At 33.8% G+C, this 23,991-nt stretch overlaps 1 protein-coding gene across 12 annotated transcripts in view; it reads right to left on the bottom strand.

The window, feature by feature from the left end:
* The window catches only part of LEKR1 (leucine, glutamate and lysine rich 1), a 169,237-nt gene that overhangs the window by 143,800 nt on the left and 1,446 nt on the right, over positions 1–23,991 (bottom strand). For 8 of the 12 annotated variants that reach the window (XM_039857987.1, XM_039857986.1, XM_039857983.1 and 5 more), the window contains exons 2-3: positions 22,262–22,351; positions 11,153–11,367 (exon numbers count right to left, since the gene is read on the bottom strand). In XM_039857987.1, the coding sequence (XP_039713921.1) occupies positions 11,153–11,367; positions 22,262–22,309 (263 nt within the window). In that variant the 5' untranslated portion in view covers positions 22,310–22,351. Of the gene's footprint in view, positions 1–11,152; positions 11,368–17,939; positions 18,057–22,261; positions 22,352–23,991 lie in introns of all 12 variants that reach the window. The other 4 variants (XM_039857988.1, XM_039857984.1, XM_039857985.1 and 1 more) reach the window with 2 other exon arrangements.

A 23,991-nucleotide genomic window follows, 5' to 3' on the forward strand; every position in this document is an offset into this window, starting at 1 on the left:
CTAGGGTACAAGTACAAAGAGTGTGGTTAGTTGGAGTTATCTATATTAGGGGTTTTCCAGGCTGATATGATGACAGGATAATGGGACAAGGCACTTTATACTGTCAAGGGAATGGTTAACGTCATAGACCATGAAAACTAAGTTGGATTTAAAAAGAAAATGATAACAGAGACAGAGAGAAGATAAAGGCATCAACAGACCTCAGACCTAAATAAAACTGATTCAGTTGGAAGATGAGGTGCCTATAAACAAAGAGTGGATGTCCAAACTAGTAATTTCAGACATGGAGCCACTTTGACTAACGGAAAGAATGGAAAGAATTCTATTCTTACCACATCTTCGGTTTACTTTAAAATAAAGCCAGTAACACATGAAGATGTCTTGTTGAGTTCTTCACACTGCTTCCAGGGACAGCTTCCCTAATAGTTCTGCGAACTCAACCAACCTGTCTCTTGCTAATAATGGATGGCTTTTTGTACAATTGGGTTTCTTTGGTCCAACAAGATAAGGGTCAAGATCTGGTGTGTTCTGTCCCTTCCAAACAGATCTCCAATGACAATGTCTTCATGCCATCGCTTGCCATAGCCACATTTGTTTGGTTTCTTTAACTAATCCAAATAGGGACATTATAGAAAAGACAAAGAATTTAATGAGCTGTGTAAGCACTATTACTTAATCTTTTTGTTTGTTTAGCCATCTACAAACTGGATATAACAAGAATTGTTGATCATTAATAAATTAATTCATTTTTCTCCAATTTGAAACTGTTTCTATTTAGAAATATATAAGTAATGTATAAAGAATTTTAGAAGAAACCAAACTGCACACTTTTCTGAAGATGCATCAATTTAAACCTGCAGCAAATAAATATCACACTACTCTTAAGCTAAAATGACATGATAGGACTTGTTTGTTCAAGCCTGGTGCTAAGTGAAGCAGTAAGGCGGTAGGTGGAGAGAAGAGGACAGAGAGAAAGCTAACAGAAAGGCAAGCCATGGCTGTGTCCTTTAATAGTTTGGCTGCCTTCTCAATGAATAGCAGCATGGAGTCCAGCTTTGAGGGCCAGCCATCTATTGCCTATTAAGATTCGCTTCAGATACACAGATAGTACAGGTTCTTTCTAAAGCCTGACTGCCTTCTGAATTATGTTATAGACTTTATGTAGATTTCTTCAGGTGCTAAGTCAGCCTTGCTTAAATAAATATATAAGCAAACTAAATAAATAAAATCTACTTTCCCAACCCCTACTCCATTCCTGCTCCTACAAAAGGCTGTAAGTTCAGAAATGCCTTAAGTTCAGGTAAAAAGAGTTATAGGAAAGCTCAATTTAACTGTTGATCCTCAGGGTTGACATATTTGGTTTCTTGGGTTTTCTCCAATATCTCCCTCCCTTTTTTCCCCTTCTATTTTGTTAATTTTATTATTTTCTTTAAAACACCCATACCCTTTTAGGAAAAATGGAAGTATAATAAATTAAAATAACAATTAAGTTCTAAAGTTATGCTTTCTATAAAATCTCTGTTCCACTGAGCAGAAACACAGAGCATGGACCTAATGAAAGTTGGGCTAGAAACTGTAAAACCCCAATTAAACTAGAATTAATTGTTGTGGTATGGCTGAGATCGAGGTATTTATTATAGACCCAAGAATTTCCCTTGTGATATTAGGCAATGTTTAGCTATCCAAGGTAGGTGGGAATGTGATGATACTTACGGGGAAAATAAAAAGCTGTATGCTATTAATCTTAGCTCACAAACATGGAAAGGAATAAAAAAGAAAGGTAAGAGAAGTGAAACATAACTGAATTCCTGCCAGGCACAAATATGTGTATCATCTGTGTGAAGAAGGGGTTTCTCTGAACATTCTATAGATGAAGAAACAAAAGTATAAAATGATTACAAGACGAGGTCACAGGGCTAAATAACAGCAGAGCCTCTACTATTTATATCATATCGTACACTGCTTCCCTTCATTCATCCTTATAATTTCCACTAGAATTTAGTCCAATAAAAATTGCATTTTATGTTATAATGATAAATAACGAATTTTAAGTAAGGGAAATTCAAGTGGAAAGACAAATAAAAATAATAGTGAATGTCTGGGACTGCAACTCTGCAATACTGATTTAAAAGCTTAGGGGGAAAGGCCTCCTTTAAAAAGACAAAGCAGAAAAAAAATGTAGCTTATTTTGGTAACCATGTTGCTATAGCAACAACATAATGATACACAGAAGGGCTTTCAAAGTTATACTGGTAATAAAAGATACACATACATACATAGGTCTATCAATGTTGTTGAATTAATATCAATCTCTATAACCTTGCCAGATCTAGTAACAAGGAAACCCATGTAAACAGTATTTATACCAATAGTGAAAACACCTTGTCAACTTCTGTTTACTGTTCGCAAGTGTCCACAGAGAGAAACAATAAAGGAAAACAGTATGCTCTATACCTAAGAACTTTGGTCTGGAACACAATCTAGTGCTGGTATGGAAGAAAAATGAAAAGATGATAAAAGGATTAGCTGGTCTTAGAACTACATGATGTAAATAAAACTTGTTCGGTTTTCTCAAAGTTTAAGTAATGGATAGTACAAATATCAATATAATAAATGTAAATTATTATAGGTCAAGAAAAACGTGATATGAACGTATAGGTTTAATTTGTTTGTTAACAAACTGTGTCTATTGGAGCCATTTTCCAGTGGCCTGGAAAAGAATTTTCCAAATGGTACTCAACCTTTTTTTCCTGCCTTCCCCATGTTCATATTCCCAATCACATTCGCATCAGCAACAGCTCTCATTTCACTGCAGTCTCACTCTGCCCCCAAAGGGACAAATCGGAATTTTAGGAGAGAAGTGAGGGTTTGAGAAGGCCTCCAGAGATTTGAAATGATTTCCTAAGAAGTATACCCCCATGAGAACTATACTTCTATATCAGTTCTCTGTTCTATAAAATCTTGATTATTGAAAATTCAGTTGCCCCAAATATTTTTAACATGTATGCCTCTTACACTACTTCCATAAACACCAAAGAATACTGCAAAAGTAGAAAAAGCAGAGCCTAGACAACACATGTACAGAAGACAAGAATTTTTAAAAAGGGAGCCTATGACATACTTCTTTTCATGAGATACTATTTTTTTCCTCTCAAGGAACTAAAGTAAGCATGTACATGTCATTTTCTAGCGGAAAATGTAATGGTCAAGTAAGGTAGGCCCTTCTAATGTCTTCTTCCTTACAACAAAACCTGGTGTCATTTCAGGAAGCAGTGAGCCAACTCCCTGCAGTCTGTCCCCCAGACTCACCCTGCACTTGTGGGAAAGCTCTTAGTCTAATATAGACATTTCCCCTGACTGCTTCTCCCTTCATATCCCTGCCTTCTGACAGTGCAGAAGCCATTTTGAGATCATGATAAAAATAGCACGAGAATGAAGACCTACTCACTGAGAAAGATGCAGTGAGAGATGGAAAGAGGCTGGGTCCCGGGTGACATTGCTGAGCCACCTATACCCCTTCTTCTTGATTCAAGAAACAAATAACCCTTGTCCATTAAGCCACTTGCTGCAGAATGCATTTCTAACTGATAAAACGGTCTATGTGGGAAGTAGGTTTGGCAGAGGAAGATTGTAACTAACTAAATCTGCCTTGTTTGCCTTATCACCCCCAATTCCAGCTAGGTGTACCTATTTCCTCTAACTCTCTTTATTTATAAATTCAGAGACACTCTCTGTGTTAATTTGATCCTAAACTGTGGACTCAGCCTGGCTCTCTGAACCCTTGGTACCTACCCATGCCCCTTCCTTGGGCTGACTGCTCTATACTTGACTTATATGGCTTATCTGATTTGAGAGAACGGCTAACTACGATCAATAGAACTCTTGTGTCTAGTTCCTCATGGACAGGCCTATCCTATTGCTGCTTAAATCTCCATGCACAGTCTCAATTTGGCATGAGTAGAAGACAAGTCAAAGAGGAAATGCTTAGCAGGCATGTAGAGGTGTATTTATATAACCACTGACTTTTGCAAGCTAGCTACTGACATTTATGAAAAATTTAATCAATTACCTTTCTAAAAAAATGTCCTTAGTTATTCAAAGCAACAATTAATTTGACTAAAAAACAAACCTAAGATCATTACCAAGATGGAGTAGCCTCATAACCAAGATGGGTAGCCTCATTACTCCCAGGTCCTCACTCTTACAACTAAAAACTGCTGATCATAATAAAACACAAGCATAGGAAGACTCTGAAAAGAAAAAGAAGGCAGATGACCTAGGGACCTTAGAACTTGAGAAAAACTAAGGCAATGAGATCTCTGAATTTCTTTATTGTCTCCCATATATCCCAGACAGGGAAAAGTCTTGGAGCTCTCATTCCCCTCTTGCAAAAGCAAGATGTGCTTCAACTCTCCCACCAGGGTAGTGCCAGTGAGGCCAGTGGGGAGTTCAGCCTCCAACCCCTTCCTCCACCAATGAGTCTAAACAAAGCAGTCCAAGTTGGTAGTAATTAGCATTTCACTTTCCTTCTTCTCCTCATGTCAGTGAAACCTCCATACCTAACTGGCAGCAAAGAGGCCAAACAAAGCAGTGAAAAACAGGAGTAGCACTCCTAGTACTGTTCCCCACCCATATCCTGTGTCAGAGGGTCTCAGTTGGGAGCCTCCGGCATCAATGCTGTCTACAAGACTGATTTCAAATTCAATGACATAGTTAAGATGCGAGTAAAGAATGAAAAAAAAATACCATGTAAAAATTTTTTTTAAAAAAAGCAGTACTAGCTATATGAATATCAGATAAAGTAGAGCAAAGAAAATTACTAGAGACAAAGAAGGACATTATATAATGATAAAAGGATCAATTATATAATAATAAAAGGCATAACAATCCTAAATGTGCTCATACCAAATAACAGAGCTATACAATGTATGATGCAAAAATTATAGTACTCAAAGAGAAATAAACAAATTTACAAGTAGAGTTGGGGACTTCCAATACTCCACTTTTAGCAACTGATAGAATCATTAGACAGAAAATCAGTAAGGACATAGTTGAATTCAACAGCACCATCAATCAACTGATATAATTGTATGGACTACTTGATCCAACGACAGCAGAATATACATTCTTCTCAAGCTCACGTGGAATATTCACCAAGATAGACCATGTCTTGGGCCATAAAACACATCTTAACAAATTTAAAATAAAAATCATACAATGTCTGTGCTCAGACCACAATAAAATTAAACTAGAAATAAGACAGAAAGATATGAGAAATCCCAAAACACTTGGAGATTAAACAACACACTTATAAATAATATATAGGTCAAAGAAGAAATCTGCAAGAGAAATTTTAAAAACTTTAAACTAAATGAAAATGAAAATACAACTTATTAAAATTTGTGGTTTGCAACAAAATCAGTGCTTAGAGGGAAATGTACAGCATTGAATGCATTTATTAGAAAAGAGAAAAGATCTAAAATCAATAATCTAAGCTTCCACTTTAGTAAACCAGAAAAAGAAGAGCAAATCCGAGTAAGCAAAGGAAAAGAAATCATAATAATTAGAGCAGAAATCAATGACATTGAAACAGGAAATCAATAGAGAAAAATCAACAAAACCAAAAGCTGGTTCTTTGAAAAGATCAATAAGAGTGATAATCTTAAGCAAGGATAACAAAGAAAAAAAGACAGAAATTGCTAGTATCAGAAATGAAGAGGAGCTATCACTAGAGATCCCATGAGCATTAAAAGGATTATTATTAAAGGAATACTATGAATAAATCCATGCCCACAACTTTGATATGAATGGCAGGCATATATTATATGAAATGGACCAATTCCTTGAAAGAAATGCAAAAGTCACACAAAAATTAATAGATTGCCTGAATAGAACTATATCTATTAAAGATGTTGCATTGATAATTAATAAATTTCCAAAATAGAAAGCACCAGGCCCAGATGAGTTCTTTGGTAAATTCTACCAAACATTCAAGGAAAAAATCATATCAATTCTCTCTTCCAAAAAATAGAAGCAAAGAAAATACTTCCAAACTTATTTGATGAGGGCAGCATTACCCAAATGCCAAAACCAGACAAAGACATTACAAGAAAAGAAAACTACAGATCAATATGTCTCACAGAGATAGATGCAAAAAGCTTTAACAAAATATTAGCAAATAAAATGCAAAATATATAAAAATAATTATATACCAAAACCAAGTGGGATTTATTCCAAAGCTGGTATGATATTCAAAGACCTGAAAGAATCAACGAAAAAACTCTTGGAACTAATAAACAGTTATAGCAAGATTGCTAGATATAAGGTTAATATACAAAAGTCAATAACTTTCCTATACCATGAACACATGGAATATAAAATTAAAAACACATTACCATATGCATTAGTGTCCCCCAAATGAAATATTTAAGTATAACCCTAATAAACTCTAACAAAATATGTATAAGACCTATATGAGGAAAACTACACAACTTGGATGAATGAAACAAAGAAGAACTAAATAAATGGAGAGATATTCCATGTTTGCAGATATGAAGACTCAATCCTGTCAAAATATCAATTCTTCTCAACTTGATCTATAGATTTAATCCAATCCCAATCAAAATCTCAGCTAGTTATTTTGTGAATACAGATTCTGAAGTTTATATGAAGAAGTAAAAGAGAGAATAGCCAACTCAATATTAAAGATCAGCATGACTGGAGGACTCACATTACCTGGCTTCAAGGTTTACTATAGAGCTACAATAGTCAAGATAGTGTGGCACTGGTGAAAGAATAGACAAAGAGATTGATAGAACAGAATAGAGAGTCTAGAAATAGACCCACATAAATACAGTCAACTGATCTTTGGCAAAAGAGCAAAGGCAACGCAATGTAGTAAAAACAGTCTCTTTAACACATGGTGCTGAAACAACCACAGGTAAAAAAAAAAAAAATCTAGACACAGACTTTATACCCTACACAAAATCAAAGGGATCATAGACCTGAATGTAAAATGCAAAACTATAAAACTCCTAGAAAACAACATAGGACAAAATCTAGACGACTTTGGATACGGTGGTAACTTCTTAGATACGACACCAATGGCAAAATTCATGAAAAAAATCAATTGATAAGCTTGACTTCATTAAATTCAAAAACTTCTGTTCTGCAGAGGACATGTCGAGAGAATTGGGAGATAAGCCACAGACTGGGAGAAAATATTTGCAACAGCTCTTTATTAAAGAACCATTATCCAAAATATACAAAGAACTCTTAAAACTCAACAAGCAAATACACAATCTGATTTAAAAATGGGCAAAGGACCTGAACGAACACTTCAGCAAGAAATATATACAGACAGCAAGCATATGAAAAGATGTTTAACATCATATGTCACGAGGAAAATGCAAATTAAAACAATGAGATATTATTACACACCTATTAGAATGGCCCAAATCCAAAATACCAACACCACCAAATGCTAGTGAGGGTGTAGTAGCAAGAACTCTCATTTGTTGCTCCTGGGAATGCAAAGTGATAGAGCCACTTTGGAAGACAGTTTGGTGATTTCTTACCAAAAAAAAAAAAAAAACCTATAGATACCGTATGATCCAGTAATCAAGTAATCATACTCTTTGGTGTTTACCAAAAGAATTGAAAATGCATGTCTATGCAAAAAAAGGTGCACATGGATATTTATAGCAGCTTTATTTATAATTGCTAAAAGTAGAAGCAAGCAAAATGTCCTTCAGTAGATGAATGAATAAACTGTGGTACATCCAGACAATGAAATATTATTCTGTGCTAAAAAGAAATAAGCTATCAAGCCATGAAAAAACATGGAGGAAACTCAAATGCATATTACTAAGTGAAAGAACCTAATCTGAAGAAGGTTACATATTGTATGATTCCAACTATGTGACATTCTGAAAAAGACGAAACTATGGAGGCAGCAAATGGATAAATGGTTGCCAATCCTTAGAGGGAGGGAAAGGACAAACAGGCAGAACATAGGAGATTTTCAGGGCAATGTAACTATTCTGTATGATACTACAGTGGTGGATACCTGGCCTTACCCATTTGTCAAAGCCCACAGAATGTACATCAAGAGTAAACCCTAATGTAAACAATGGATTTGGGGGTGATAATGATGTGTTAATGTAGGCTCACTGACTGTAACAAATGTATCACTGTGGTGTGGGATGTAGATAGTGGGGGAAGTTGTGAGTGTGCAGGGACAGGGCTATCTGGGAACTCTGTACTTTCCACTAGATTTTGCTATAAACATAAAACTTCTCTAAAAATTAAAGTTTATTAATTTTTTAAAAGTCAATATAAAACATTTGTGAAGTGTAAGGAGATAAAATATAATTTTAAAAATCAAATGTTAAAAAAATTGAAATAGCTCAAGAAAAATATTCTCTTATTAATATATATAATAAAAAAAAGATAGGTTCTATATATCCCATTAATTTAACTTTGAAATGGCTAAAAACTGACAAATCTATATTCATTTTGGAAGATTTTAATATTCCCTTATGATTTGTCAAATGAAATAGTCAAAAATAAGTAAAGAAATATAGATTTGAATAGTACATTTAACCAGTATAACTTAATGGATCTATTAAAAACTATATCTCTAAAACAAAGAATATGTATCTTTTTCAAATAGCTATGAAGTATTTCCAAAAACTCAGTTTAAGTTCTAGATAAGTTCTTCTAAATAACTCACATTCTCTGTCTATAATGGAATAAAAATGAACATAAACAAAAAGATAGCAAAAAAAAAGCCCACAATCTATCCACTTAGATATTCTTCCAAGAATTTCTTAGATGAAAAAGTAAATAGAAACTGAACTTCTATCTTATTTAAAAGTAAATGAAAACAAAACACTATTATCAAAATGTTTGTTGTTGCCAAACCTTGTTCCCACAGGGATATTCGATAACTTTAAATGGAATTACTAGAAAAAAGAGAATAAAAATAAATTAACCAAGTCCTTGATAAAGTAACTCATAAGAAAACTAATATTTCTAAAGGATAATAAATAAATATAAATAAAAGTATAAGTTAATGAAATAAAAAGAAATAGGTTTGATCTATTAAGCTAAAATCCTAGAAAAAAGTTTTCTCTCTTCTTTATCCTTCATTCATTCTCTCCTCTCTCATCCTTCCCTCCCTCAAACACAAATAATTAACCCAAGAAAAGACAGAAGATAAAACAGATACAAAGGAAAACTTTTAAATAAAAAGATACTACATGTTACTAAATACCAAGAAATTTAAAATGTTAAGGAAATGCTTGATTTTCTGGGAAAATATCAATTTCCAAAATTGATTCAAGAAGAGGCAAAAATCCATAAATAAACCAATAATTATAGGGAAACATAATAGGTCATCAAAATTCTACTACCCAAAAAAGATACAAGACACATTTTTTATGAAGGAGATCTACCAGAGCGGCAATGTGTTATTCAAAATGTCTGCGGCACATAAAAGATGGTAGCTTCCTTAACTTTTTTTAAGAGGCTAGTATAAGCCAGTCTTTATAAAGAAAACTACAGGCCAACCTCACCTGTAAACATAGAAACCTATAGCAAATATCCTATTTAATACAGAAATACACTGGATGGGTTTACATTAAATCAGAAATAGGATATAGGACCAAGAAATAGGACCAAGATGCACTGTACAAATTTACTATTCCACACTGTTCTAAAGGTCCAATCCAAGTTGAAGAGACAAAAAAGAAGGGTAAGAGGTGGAGAGGTATAACTATTAGAAATAAAAAGGTAATATAGTCACTATTTGCATATAATGTGACTTATATAAATATGTGCATGTGTATATATATCTATATATATAGAATATATTCAAGAAAATTTCCAAAATATATAGTTAAGTAGTAAAAGCCGCACAATGATATGTTAAAAACTAGTCTATTAAAAGATAAATATTTTTAAAATTACATGGCTTATATATAATACATATTAAAGAAATATCTGTAATATAGTTAAAGACACAATGAAGAATCTAGAAAGAGATATAGCAAACCATTAAAAGTGGTTTTGTCTCCAATAAGAAGAAAGTATAAAAAGAGACTTTCTTGCCTTTTCTTCTATATTATTTGGTGTATTTTTATATTATTTTGGTGTTTTATTTGGTGTATTTATGTACTTATATGATACAATCTTTTGTTAAAGAAAGTGTGAATAACACCAAACAAAAGATTCTCTAACAAGCAAAAACCCTCCAAATTTAAAATTCTAAACTGAATACTTCAAATTTTTTATTTTTTCACTCAAATAGTATGAAATACTTTATTATCAGGTCTGAAATTTAAAACACTATAACAAAATTTTCCCGGTAAAGAACTAAGAAATATTGGGCCCAACTAACATTTAATGTAATTATCAAAATCTGTGATAAAATTTAATAGAAGTATTTAATCCCAAGAGATTTAAGAAAGTTTGTTTTTAAAAAGACATATTCATTAACTTCATTAATTCAAAGTTTTTAAACACCAACTGTCACCATTTTAAATGGAGAAATATCCATTCATAGGAAAAAGGTAAAGCTAAAAACCCTTCTATAGAAGTGTCTGTACAAGCTCACTGAAGTGTCTTTAGGCAAACTAAATTGTTGATTAGACAGCATCAGGAACCCATTATTTAATTTTATTTCAATTTCAATTTATTTCAGTGACTTAGAATCATGTACCAATTTTAACGTTTTGAAATCATTTTCAAAACATGAAAACCTTATCCTATAAATCTAAATATTCAAGGCCATTTAAAACAAATGTTAGCTATCAAAAACTACCAAAATTTACTTGATTTTTCAGACAAATCTTCCTAATGATAAAATTAAAACATATATCTGGGGAAACATAAAACTTAACTCATCTCAACATACAGTTACTGAATTAATTGGTTTCTAATCATTCAGAGAGTAAACATATGCCTCAAAGTATGCTCAAACTATAATTAATAATTATACTCAGTAATTATTAATAAACAAACTCAAATGTATTAAAGTATAAATTATACCTGATATAGAGAAATTCTAGAAGAACACTAAAAGCCTATTTATTTTCTGCACCATACTTTCAAACTAAATAAATGACAGAAAAAAATAACATATTCCAACCTTTCTGTTTTGGATTCATTGTCAACTTTGTACTGTTCAAAATCTTGGCTAAGAGACTGCAGCTTTTCTTGAAGTCTCTTTTCACGGTCTACACTTCCTTGATAAAATTTCATCTCTTTTTCCATCGCTTTCATTTTTTCTTCCATAGCTTTAAACTCATGAAGTATTAGATAGCTGACTCCACAGTACTTACAAACTTTTTCTTCAGGGGACATCTAGAAAATAGAACATATATTTACTAAAATGATATTTTTTAATTCTGAAAAATAAAGTTCAACTGAAGATGTTACTGCAACCATGTTGCTCAAATAAAGTAAATGCATACTGTACTGTCATGAAGTAATAATTACAACATTGCCTACATCTAGATAAAATTTTAAAACTGGAATGAAATTGACTGCACAAAATCTTGGAATTAGAAAAGGGTCTTTCAGAGTAATTATTTCTCCATGGTATCTCTAAGAAAGATTTACTCTTGAAATATTTTCCATAAAATAAAATTTAAAATGAAAACATCTTTACAATTCTTGTTTTAAGATGATTTTTCCTCAAAGTAGGAAGAAATCACTGGCCCTTCACTGCCAATTGCACTTGACCCCGAAGATGCCTCTTGGCTTTTTCAAATCTTATTTTCCTCATTCATAAAATTAAAGCATTGGACCAAATGAACTCTAAGTTCCTGTTCAGTTTTAACATTTTATGATTTTTATAGAATTTAACATTTTGTCCTAAAACCACAAATAGAAAAAACTCTTTGAACCTAATCTCATCTCCCTAAATTAGTTCTTTTCCTCTCAGGTTGTTATGGTTAAACCCATTTCATAGATAAGAAGACTACTGAAGTTAAATAACCAGTTGATAGGTGGAGAAGGTGGGATTAAATCCAGGTCTTCCTAAAACCAGCACCTATACCTGTGACCATTTGTAATATATTTATTATCTACAATGTGTACTTCAGCTAAATTCTCTTACTTTCTTCAGATATAATGTTCACATCTCTGGTCAACATTAGGGCAGTGAAAAGTAGAATTTTAGCAAAGTCAAGGGAGAAGTGATTCTTTTTTTCTGTGTCAAGTACATAAATATTCCTCAAGTAGCCTCTACCTGTTTTGCTGTTCACAAAGGAAAAGAGACAGCTTCATTAAATATTTGCTCCAGGGCACTAAAATGAAAACAACACTTGGATTATTGGAGGAGTGTTTACTCTTAAAACCACCTCTCTTAAGACTATAGAAATGGCTCCTGTAACTAAGAGTGACACCTATCAATGCTATTACACAAGAGTGGGTTGGAACAAAATAATAAATTTTCTACAGGAAAAATTTTCTCATTTAAACTCAAATAATAAAAGTCAGATGAAAAACCATAATGCAGCACTGCAGGATGCAGATGAATGATTTTTTTTTTTTCAATTCTCTACTTCACCAAAAAGGAGACCATTTATAGTCCTTGAGCCCAGAGCCTCAGTGACCACCCCCCGCCCCCGCCACGCGCACACACCTGCGCACATACATACACTCACCCGCACATGAACCCTACAAAACGTGATTCCCAGAACTACAGACAATTCAGAGAGTCATATTGGCAGGTAGACTGGGCTGGCTAGTCAATCCCAGGGTGGAGCAGGGCACACAGGATAGAGTTGGTTCTTCCAAAGGACAAATAGAGCTCCATCTGAAAGAAAAGCTCATTTCCCAGGAGAAATGGCTGGCCTTGCTTGGAGCCTATAATCTCCTTGTTCTCCTTCCAGTGTGTTAATTCCATTTCTTTCCAAGAGTGACTCTATCACTCTCTGATGGCCACTGATACCAAACACAGAGATGTTTTCTCACGCTGACCCCAAATCGGCCTCTCTGGAGCATCCTCCAGTCCTAGACATCCTCATAACCATGTTGAACAACCCCAGGACTCTTTATGGTATTTGAAGACAGCTATCAGGAACACTCTGTATCTCCTCTTCTCTAGGTCAACACTTCTAATTCCTTCAGCTGTTTCCTGTATGACATGGTTTTGAATTTCTTCTTCATTCTAGATAATTTTCTCGGAACTAGCTCCTGTGTTCTATCTGTTTCAAACTATGGTGCCCAGAACTAAATACTTCAGTGTGGCTGGTCTCACTAAAATGGAATAAGAGAGGCCTCAAACTTCCCTCACTCTAATATCTCATTAGTGATATCATTAGTAATATCTTCTAATGCGACCTTAGATTACAATGATCTTTTGTATTTTTAGCACTCATATGTTGCTATTATATACTATAACTGCATTCTATGTTAAATAAAGCCCCCTATTTTAAAAAATAATAATAATAAATACTGCAGTGCAAACCACATCTCATTCTATTGAATATACCAATCCATTCCTTCCAATGTTTTTTAGAGACCTACCTTCCTCAGTTCTGGCTGCTCTGTTTGGTAATGTGACTAAATCTCCCTCTACCCATCCACCTTACTCATGGATGATTGGTAGAAAAGGACTGGACATCATATCCAAAAGAACCAAGCTCTAAGTTGTAATGAGCCAACTAGGCCCATAAGTGCTGAAGACACAGGCATTTAGGAAATCTTTAGGGCTAGCTACCCAATTATCTTTGTAACCAACCAAAATTTATTCATATTGTCTTCAAGAATATTATGACAAAATTTGCCAATGCCTTCATAAAATTCATATATTCTATGCTTACTACAGTTCCTAAACCTGGTAACTGTAGAATCCACTGATTAAAAAAACATTAAATGTGACAACGTTGAGGACAGGACTCCACAGCAGGTCACATCTCCTTGGTTGGTGCTGATCCATTACTCAGTACATTTCAGGTACAGTTCTTCAACTGATTATTATACTACCTCATTTTCTTTTTAACCAGCTTGTATTTATTCACGTTGTCTTTAGAAATATGACAAAATTTGTCAAATGCCTTCATAAAATCCATATATTCTATGCCTACTACAGTTCCAAAATCTAGTAACTACACAAAATGGAAAGGCAGGACCTACTTGCTTGCTCTCTCGATGAACACAAAATTGGTCCAATTTTATTGGTTCTCCAATATATCCTCACAAATCATCCTTTGATAGTATATTGCGGAATCTTGCCTGGCATTGAAATTGAGTTTACTGGTTGTAATTTATGGTCATTTTATACATGGAATAACATTTGTACATTATTTTACTCTCTACATATCCTCAAAGATCACCTAGAGTGATTCTGCAATCCCATTCAAAGTATTGTCAGTTCCCAGTAATATAATTCATCTGCATCAAGAAACCTGAACTAATTCAGAGCAGATGAGTATTTTCTTACAATCCCTTTGCTCATCTTGAGTTTTGATTCCTTCTCATCAATTTGAAAATTATATTGCTTACTCCAAGGCACTTTCATCCTTAACCTTTTGCCCATTAATCACAGTTCTCATCTTGCTCCTGGCAAAGTACCCTATCCTTATTCTAAAGAAAATTCTTGCAAGGTGGAGCTTATTTGCAGCCTGATGTACAAAACAGAAATAGCATAAGCTTCACAGTTGTGAAAGCTATTAGAATGTTATTATACCACAACGATCATGAGGGAAAACTAAAATAAGTGAAGCAATACATTTTATAGAACAAGTCTTCTGGAAGTTCAGCAAAGAAAGACAAAACACAGTATCATTATGATCTAGGAAATAAGATAATCAAATTATAAAATAATAGGTCCATAAGAGTAGTCTCCAGACTTCATCTAGTATAGCCTGGATCACTGAGTGATCTATGCTCAATAAGTACATTGAACAAAAGTTTTCAATGCTATTATTGAATCTTCTGTAAGTAAAACTACAACTGAAAATATGTAATAATGCTTTCAAATTCTTAGTGTCTATATGGGCTAATTACTTAGGACATTTCTGTGAAACCTGACAAGATATGAAATACTATAATTATGTTTCCAAAAGAAGTAAAAGTTATCTGGGTTTTTGTGTGTGTATGTGTGAAATATAATTTGTGTTTCATCCTTATAACTTGGTGTTATATAGTCTCCTCGTTTTTTAAGTAAAATAATGACATGCTGTCATTCTTGAGTAAAGGGCTATCATTAGCAGGATGTTTTTGCTTCCCATAAGATGTGCTTTGGAGGAGGCATTAACAAATGCAGTATATTAAACAGATGCATAACCATTTGAAAATAAATTATAAAATAAACTCAGATGTAGTGTTTGTACTTCTTAAATTATAGTTATTTAATATAAAAAATGATGCAAATTTTTAAAAGGTTAAATTAGGCTTCAGATCCTTTTCAATGCTCCTGTCTGTGCTTCAACTAGAAACGGCATTCAGTAACCTCCTGCTGCCCAACTGAAGCATTCCCTACTCCAAAAATTGTTCCTTCTTTCTTCCTCCACCCATCCCATGCTTTTGATGCTTGGATAAGGAGAAAAGAAACCGATAAACTGTCCCATAAAGGTAAGAGTAACAGCAGTATAAAATGATTAGCTTTCCTAGAGGATGTGCATTAAAAATATGCCTTTACTCAAAACAATGAGTGTCTATCTAATGAATTTTACTCAGATTGAGAGAAATATTTTAAGACAAGACAGTTGATCTTTTTAGCCACAGAGACCATCTGACCATTTCATAAGATCATCGGGACCCTTCCTCATCAATAAGTCAATCTTCTGCACCACCAATTTAAAAATCAATTTGGTAAAGAAGCACCTACAAAACCCTCTACATCTACATTATACTGAATGATGAAAGATTGAGTGCTCTTTCCCTTCAGATAAGGAACAGGCAAGGATATCCACTCTCTCTGCTCTTATGCAACATAATGCTGTAAGTTCTAGCCAGCGCAAGAAGAGGAAACATAGGGCATACATATCAAAAAGGAAGAAACAAAATTGTCCCTATTTGCGATAGCATGATTGCCCACATAGAAAATCCCAAGGAGTCCACAATAAAACTCCCAGAACTAATAAGTTCAACAAGGTCAATGAGACAAGATAAACACACAAAAATCAACTGTATTTCCATATACTGCGTGAACACATGGACAGTGAAATTAAAACATAATACCAAAAATATTGTTCCAAAAAATAAAATACTTAGATGTAAATCTAACATAACACGCACAGAACTTGTATGCTGAAAAGTACAAAATGCTGATGTAAGAAATCAAAGATCTAAATAAACAGAGACACATACTGTGTTAATGGGTTTGAAGACTCAAATATTAAAGATATCAATTCTCCCAAAATTTATATATAAGTTTAATGTAATTCATATTAAAATTCTAGCCAGATTTTTTTAAGACATAGATAGGATTGTTCCCAAATTCACATGGAAAGGCAAAGGAACTAGAAAAGCTAAAACGATCTTGAAAAAGAAGAATAAAGTGAATCATTTTACCTGATTTCAAGACATACTGTACTGCTACAGAAATCAAGACAGTGTGGTACTGGCAGATGGAAGACATAGAGATCAATGGAATAGACCAGAGAACCCAGAAATAAAACTACATAAATATGCCAAAATGATTTTTTGGCAAAGATGTAAAAGCATTTCAATGAAGGAAAGATAGCTTTTTTAACTAATGGTTCTGGAACAATTGGTTATCTATAGGTGAAAAAAATGAACCTCAATCTAAACCTTACACTCTATACAAAAAAATAAATAAATAACTCAAAATGGATCATGGAGTTAAATGTAAACATAAAAATATGATTTTAGATGGAAAAAGCCTAGGAGAAAATCTTCAGGATCTAAAGTAGACAGAGTTCTTACACTTGATACCAAAAGCATGATCCATAAATGGAAAAATTGATAACTTGATTTTGATCAAAATTTAAAACTTTTGCTCTGCAAAAGACCCTGTGAAGAGGATGAAAAGATAAGCTACAGACAGGGAAAAGATTATTGTGAGCCACATATCTGACAAAGGACTAGTATCTAGATTATATAAAGAACTCTGGAAACTCAACAGAAAAAAAAAAACACAACAAAAATCCAATTAAAAATGGTCAAAAGACATGAAGAAACATTTCACTTAGGAGATACAGATGCCAAATAAGCACATGAAAAGATACTTAACATCTTTAGCAGTTAGGAAAATGCAAATTAAAACCACAACAAGATATCATTGCATGCCTATCAGAAAGGCTAAAATAAAAATAAATGGCAACATTAAATGCTGGTAAAGATGCAGAGAAACTGGATCACTCACACATTGCTGGTAAGAATGTAAAATGGTACAGCCTCTGGAAAGGTTTGGCAGTGTCTTAAAAAACTAAACATGCAACTACCGTACAACCTAGCAATTACACTCTTGGGCATTTATCCCAAGAAAATGAAAACATATGTTCACATGAAAACCTATATGTGAATATTTACAGCAACTCTGTACTTAATAGCCAAAAACAGGAGTAGAAAAAAAACCCAGATGTTCTTCCAACAGATTAAACAAACTATAGTATTTTCATACCATGTAATACTACTCAACAATAAAAAGGAATAAACAATATAGGCAACGACCTAAATAAAGCTCCAGAGAATTACACTGAGTGAAAAAAACCTACTCCCGAAAGGTTACATAGCAGCAGACAAAGGGGTCAAGTGTGGTCTTGCTGTCTAGCTCATGATTCCATTTATATAACCTTCCTGAAATGACAAAATTATTGGAGACCAGATCATTGGTTGCGAGGGATTATGGAATAGGGGTGGGGGATGAAGTGGTAGAGGTGTATGACAGGGGAGGTTAAGGCGAATGTCGCTATGAAAGGGCAACACGAAGAATCACTGTTCTATATCTTGACTGTTACCAATGTCGATATCCTGGTTGTGATATTGTAGTATAGTTTTGCCAGATGTTACCATTGGGGAAAGCCGAGGGAAGGGTATATGGGATCTCTTGGTACCACTTATAAATGCATGTGCATCTACAATGATCTCAAAATAAGAAGTTTAATAAGAAAACAATCAAAATAAAAATAAATCAGTCTGAGACTAAAATACCAAAGATTAATCTATAAAGAAATTTTATTGAGCAATTTCAAGAAATGTTGGCTTCATACATAAATTATACATGACACATCCAAGCTTATCCATATATGCTTCCAAAGTATATTTTTCCAATACCTATTTTTCCCCTAGGAAACCTAACCTTAGTAAACTCTATGATTCTCCATGGCCAGCTAGCAAAAGTATTTTGGACAACCACAAATGCATATTTTTCAAGATTCATAGAAACATTTTTAAAAACTGTTTTCCTAATGAACTATCTTGGGTCACATATTAAGTGAATAATCATTAGGTTTTAAAAGTGTAATTGCTTTAAGAAACAAAACACACACACACACACTATTTTTCCAGAATGTTAATGTTAAATTTCTATGATCATTTTTTCATTTTTCTTCCTCTACTTTAACTCAACACAAAACCTGACCCTAGCCACAGTGGCCCAAAATGACCTGGAAAATTAGGTTTATTTTTTCTGGCAATGACAATCTGTGCTTGGAAATATAAAACTGTTATTCTGAATAAATTTCAAAGTTTCAAAGTACTAAAATTACTACACTGAAACAGGACAAAATGAGCTGTTACTGCTAGGGAAAGGGATTGTTATCCCAGAAAGAACAGTGTGCTCTCCAACCCCTGCACTGCCACTTCTGTTTCATAAAATAAACAACTCTGGTCTTTTTATTTTACTTTGTGTGCTGTGGTAATAAATATCTCCTGAAGCTAAAATCCTATTACAAGTGTTCATTTTGTCACCACTTAAAAAAAAGAGAGAATTAGTTTTACTTTTTGCAAAATAATTGATTTTCCTACTAATTTATTACACTTTTGATTTCTGTGTATGTCCCCAAGCAAAAACAGCAAAAGGAAAGTTGTTCATTGCTTTTTCTTAAAAAGAGGAAGTCCATATGTCTCTAAAATGGGTTGACATTCAAGAGGGAAAGAGATATAGAATTATTACTTTGCTGATTTGTAAGTATTGATTTAGTTTTAAATTGTGGCAATAAAATCCTAAACAGAACTGTATTATCATTACAAGTGCATTCTGTTTTCAGAATGCTGGATGAAAATTCTAGAAAAGCTATTGGTTATCAGAGGTCAGAGGCAGATAGGAGTCAGCTTAGTCTAAAGAGACAGAAGATTTAAAACTATGGTCTAGGTACATATGGAAGTAACTTGTAGAGTTTAACAGCAGACAAAGGGGACAAGTGTGGTCTTGCTACCCAGTCCATGGGCCTGTTACATTTTGCGCCATTGGGGAGATGCGAGACTGAGATGTGTTTTATGCTCATTCAGAAATTGTGATTAAAAGCAAAAAGATCTAGGAATGAGAGTCAAAGATTACTTTATTCTTCCTTCCCTAAGGTTCCCTAAGAAGAGACCAGTGGGGAGATGATTTAAGAACCGTAGCCTTCTAGTCAGGCAATGGATTCTCTAACTATAGCTTATTATCGTGAGCATTCTTCTCCACACTTTCCCTTTGGTGGCCATCTCCCCCACCACCTCGACTTTTTCTTGCAACATTTCTACTACTACCTATTTTGCTATTAAAAGCACAGCGTAGCACAGTATTTCTCATGTTCTTTATCAAGTATTTTTTCATGTAATTTACCAACTTACTTTTTCCATATCATATAGAAAAAGTAAGGAAAGAAATAAAAAGAAGGGCTCCCCTCGCCTTCTCTTCCCTGATTTCTACACTAACCTTCCTTGTCTACACACAGGACAAAAAACATTCCAAAAAACAACAACAACAAAAAAACAAAAGAAACACAGCAGAGGGCTCTCTAGAAAGAAGAGCTAGCATAAAACTAACATAGAAAGTTAACAGAAGAACAAGGGGTGTGGAATGGGGGATAGCCTTTAAAAAACATTTCTGTCACTATACAGTGATCCACACACCCCAGATCCTTTTTTTTACCCAGTAAAGAAATAAAAAACAATTTCAAGCCATTATAAAAAAAATAATTTGTTTTCATTTTAATAATGAAGTATTATTAAATAATTTGAATCCACAGTACTCCTATTACCATTATCAGCTATATACCTATTTAACATGATTCTGTACAGAATGATGTATGCAAGCTGAGTAGATAGATATATTGTCTGATCACTATGCAATTTAACAAGTACATTATGAACAGCCTAGATGAATCAAACATAGTTAAAAAGTTATAGAAAAACAAACTTATTCTTAGACTGTGCTTTTAATAGGCTATGGGAAGCATGTACACATTTTGGTTGCTTTATAATAAAGTACACAGAATAGTGTCTGGTACATAACAGGCACTGGATAAACATCTGTGGTATAAATGTATCTAACTTAGGTCTGAAAAAGTGCAAAGCTGCACTTTGTATTCTAAACAATAAGCAGGACAAAGGCTACAATCAGAATACTTGTCCAGTGCCTTATGCAGCTGAGCTTCTCCTGGTGTTCCTACTTCTCTGCACTGTATGGGCAGCTGCTTACCTTTCTTGCTTTGAGAATATAACTGTAGATTTATGAAATGCTTGATTTCAGCATTTTAAAACAATTTCTTATAAAGTACCTCAAATATGAGAAAAAAATTCTACAACTCTCATAAAAACCTTGTCAAAATAAATACACACTCTTTCATATATTTAAAACATTTGCATTGTTAAACAGTCTCTAACTTGGCCAGCTCTTTCTCACCAGTAAGCTTCTGTTCCCTTGGTCTACCATACCCTACTGCCTGTCTATAAAAATACTCCACCTTCAAGGACCAGTCCCAATTCCATCTTCTGTATAAAGCTTCTCCCTTGACCATCACAATACTGGAGGATTCTTCCCCCCACCTTCTCCTTTCTCAGAGAAGATACTATCTTATATACATTTAAATCATATACTGTCTTTTAGAGTTATTATTTCATGTCATTATATATCATCTTCCTGATGAATGATTGGGATATGAAGCACGGGTATTGTTTCTAGCAGATTGTTTTGTTTTGCTTCTTTTAATCTCTAACACACAGGTTAGTATATGGAAGGAACTCAGTTGTGGGAGAGAAGAAGGACATTCCATGTCTACCAACACATAAAAGCACCATTTCTCAGGTAAGTATAGCATAGCTGAGCTCTTTCTGTGCTTACTGTCTCTTATACCTAACTTAAAAGGTGAAGCAAATTAAATGCAATGGTTGAAAAGGTATTTTCTGGTAACTGGACTTCCCTTCCAGTTCCTGCCAGGTTGCAGTTTACATAAATCTGAAGAACACGCAGTAACAGTAAGCATCAAGTAAAATCAATGGGATGGTTAATAGCAATAGACAGCCGAAAGCAACATGCACAAAGGATAAAAGCATAGCTGAGAGCTGACTGCAATTTTTAATTAAAAAGTAATGGATTGGTGGTTAATAGAGTTGACTGTTGCTTTACTGAAAAACCTGAATGATTATAATAGCTAAGGTCTCAGGTTTTAATTCACAATTTGTCAGTTTCAAAGAGATATTTTTTAAAGTATACTGTTAACAATGTATGCACTGCCAAACTAAACATGTCAGAAATGCTTTTGCCTAAAGATAGCTATGAACCGGGAGGAGAGGAGCATGCTAATCAGATTAAATGAGATTACATGAAAGAGCTTAAAACAGTGCCTGGTACACAGGAAGTAGCAATAATGAAGATGAAACTGAAAAAACCCTTATATAGAAAGAGACTTAAAAATTTAGCATCATAAATTTTAGCATCAACTAACTATAATTTCTGTGGTGGTATACTACTAATTAATTGTTTTCCAAAATTTACAGAATAAAGGTCACTTATAATTTTAAAGATCCATTTATTTCGGTTTAAAAAAAAAAACAACTTTTTTTCCTGACAAGCTGCTAGAAAATATCTAAATATACTATTTGGACATTTGAGGGCTCCGCGAACACCAGGTCAAATACTGTGCTGGAATTGCATATCTGTCTTCTTTCACAGGCCATGTATTCTGCACTGAACTGAATTCCACAATTCTGACCATTAAGATTATTCCTTTCCCCACTCCACCAATTCATTGCAGATGCCCTCATAAAAATAAATACAAAATCTCTGAATTCACTCTCTCAGGGTTTAGAATTATCCATTAAAATATTATGCTGTAATAACAATATAATATCATACCTTTTGGATTTCTTCAGGTAACGCATGCATGGGAATGTGACGATCCATAATTTCTCAAAATATACTGAGGGAGTGCTGAAGCAAAATGATCTAAAAATATTGATAGCAATAATCAGAATTAAAATAATGCAAAAAAATTCAAATTGAAAGGTATAAACTCTTGGGAGTATTCATAGATAAATGGTTATAACTGTTTCAACAAATGTTTGTTTCATCAACTCAAGTGGGGTTTTCTGTTATTAGACCAACAGAACCGGAAAGGCCTATAGAGAGAGACTATTGACAGAAATGATACTCTCTTTCTTTAGAAATTAATAGTCTAATTCTAATTTCTGTGGTGGTTCACAACTAATTATTTGTTTTGCAAATACAGAATAAGGATCACTTAACATTTTAAACAGACCCATTTATTTCAGTTATTTTTTTTTTAAAGCAAGTTTTCTGAAAAGCTTCTAAATATCTAAATATGGTATTTTAGTTCAGCAGATAAGAAAAGCAATTATGACATGAATGCTGGTTTGAATAATGATGTACAGAAAAAATATTCAGTTATCAGATTAAATATGATATGCAGGCATTGAACAGAAGAATCATCACAGCATGAGAAGGCAGGTTCCAATTTTACCCATAAATGAACATTTATATAATTTTTATGAAGATATTTTAACAGATTTTCACTTTATAATAAAAGAATTCAATGTAAAACAATATCACTACTTTCATAAAACTACACAGGATGAATGGAGGAGTACTTTGGGTTCTTTTTTTTTTTTTAATCTTTCCCAAATATGGAGAAAGAACAGACAGTCCAGTTTCATGAGTGAGATGTTTATATATACCCTAGCAGTGAAGGGCAGAAGCGGGGCAGCAGAGTAAGATGATACAGGCACAATTCCACAGCAGGGAAGAAGGCCTGAGGCGGAAGAGCTATAGAGAAGAACAATCTAGGAGTTTAGGAAAGAAAAATGTCTTGGTATAGGGAATTAGTGAAGGATTTCTGAAGTTGTTTGCTTCTGATCAGGGCAAGATTTTAATAAAGAGAGACTGGAGAGACATAACACTCTCTCAGAGACAGCAACCTCAACCATGCCAAGGTAGCAGGGAAATTATAGTTGACAAAAATTCCTGTAGTGGCAGTATTTTCTTAAATTGTGTAACCATTGGTAGAAGAGAGGATTCCCTATTCCCTCTAAAACGAGCACAAAGCCCTTGTTTTAATGAGCTGCTGTTTAAAGCAAATAACCAATGAGCTATCTTCCTATATAAATGGGGTGTGTGTGTGTGTGTGTGTGTGTGTGCGCACGCGCACGCGCGTGTGCATGCGCACACAAGCGTTTTTGGTAAAGTTAACTGGAGTTAACTCTGGGGGTAAAGTTAACTGACATAGTTAATATAGGTCCACATGGCCAAGTACATAAAAATTTGATGTTTGGCAGACCATCACCACAATGTGGAAAGAGCTCATTTTTCACAGAAGGCTCATTATTCTAATCTCTACCATTTTACAATGGATTCACCATCAGTAAAGTAAGATGGCATTGGCTTAATTAAACTCTATTGGGAGCGGAATTTCTCCTAAATTATCAACTAAATTATCAACTAAATTTCCTTTTAAAATTCCACTCACAAAATTATTTGAGAGCCTGGATCTACTGACGATATAAACAAGGCACCAATGGAACAGTTTTCATTTAGTACCTTCATTGTCTGTAAATGTAGTCCAACTTTGT

Source organism: Pteropus medius, unplaced genomic scaffold (assembly GCF_902729225.1).
Source record: "Pteropus medius unplaced genomic scaffold, Ma_sr-lr_union100, whole genome shotgun sequence".
NCBI classification, from domain to species: domain Eukaryota; kingdom Metazoa; phylum Chordata; class Mammalia; order Chiroptera; family Pteropodidae; genus Pteropus; species Pteropus medius.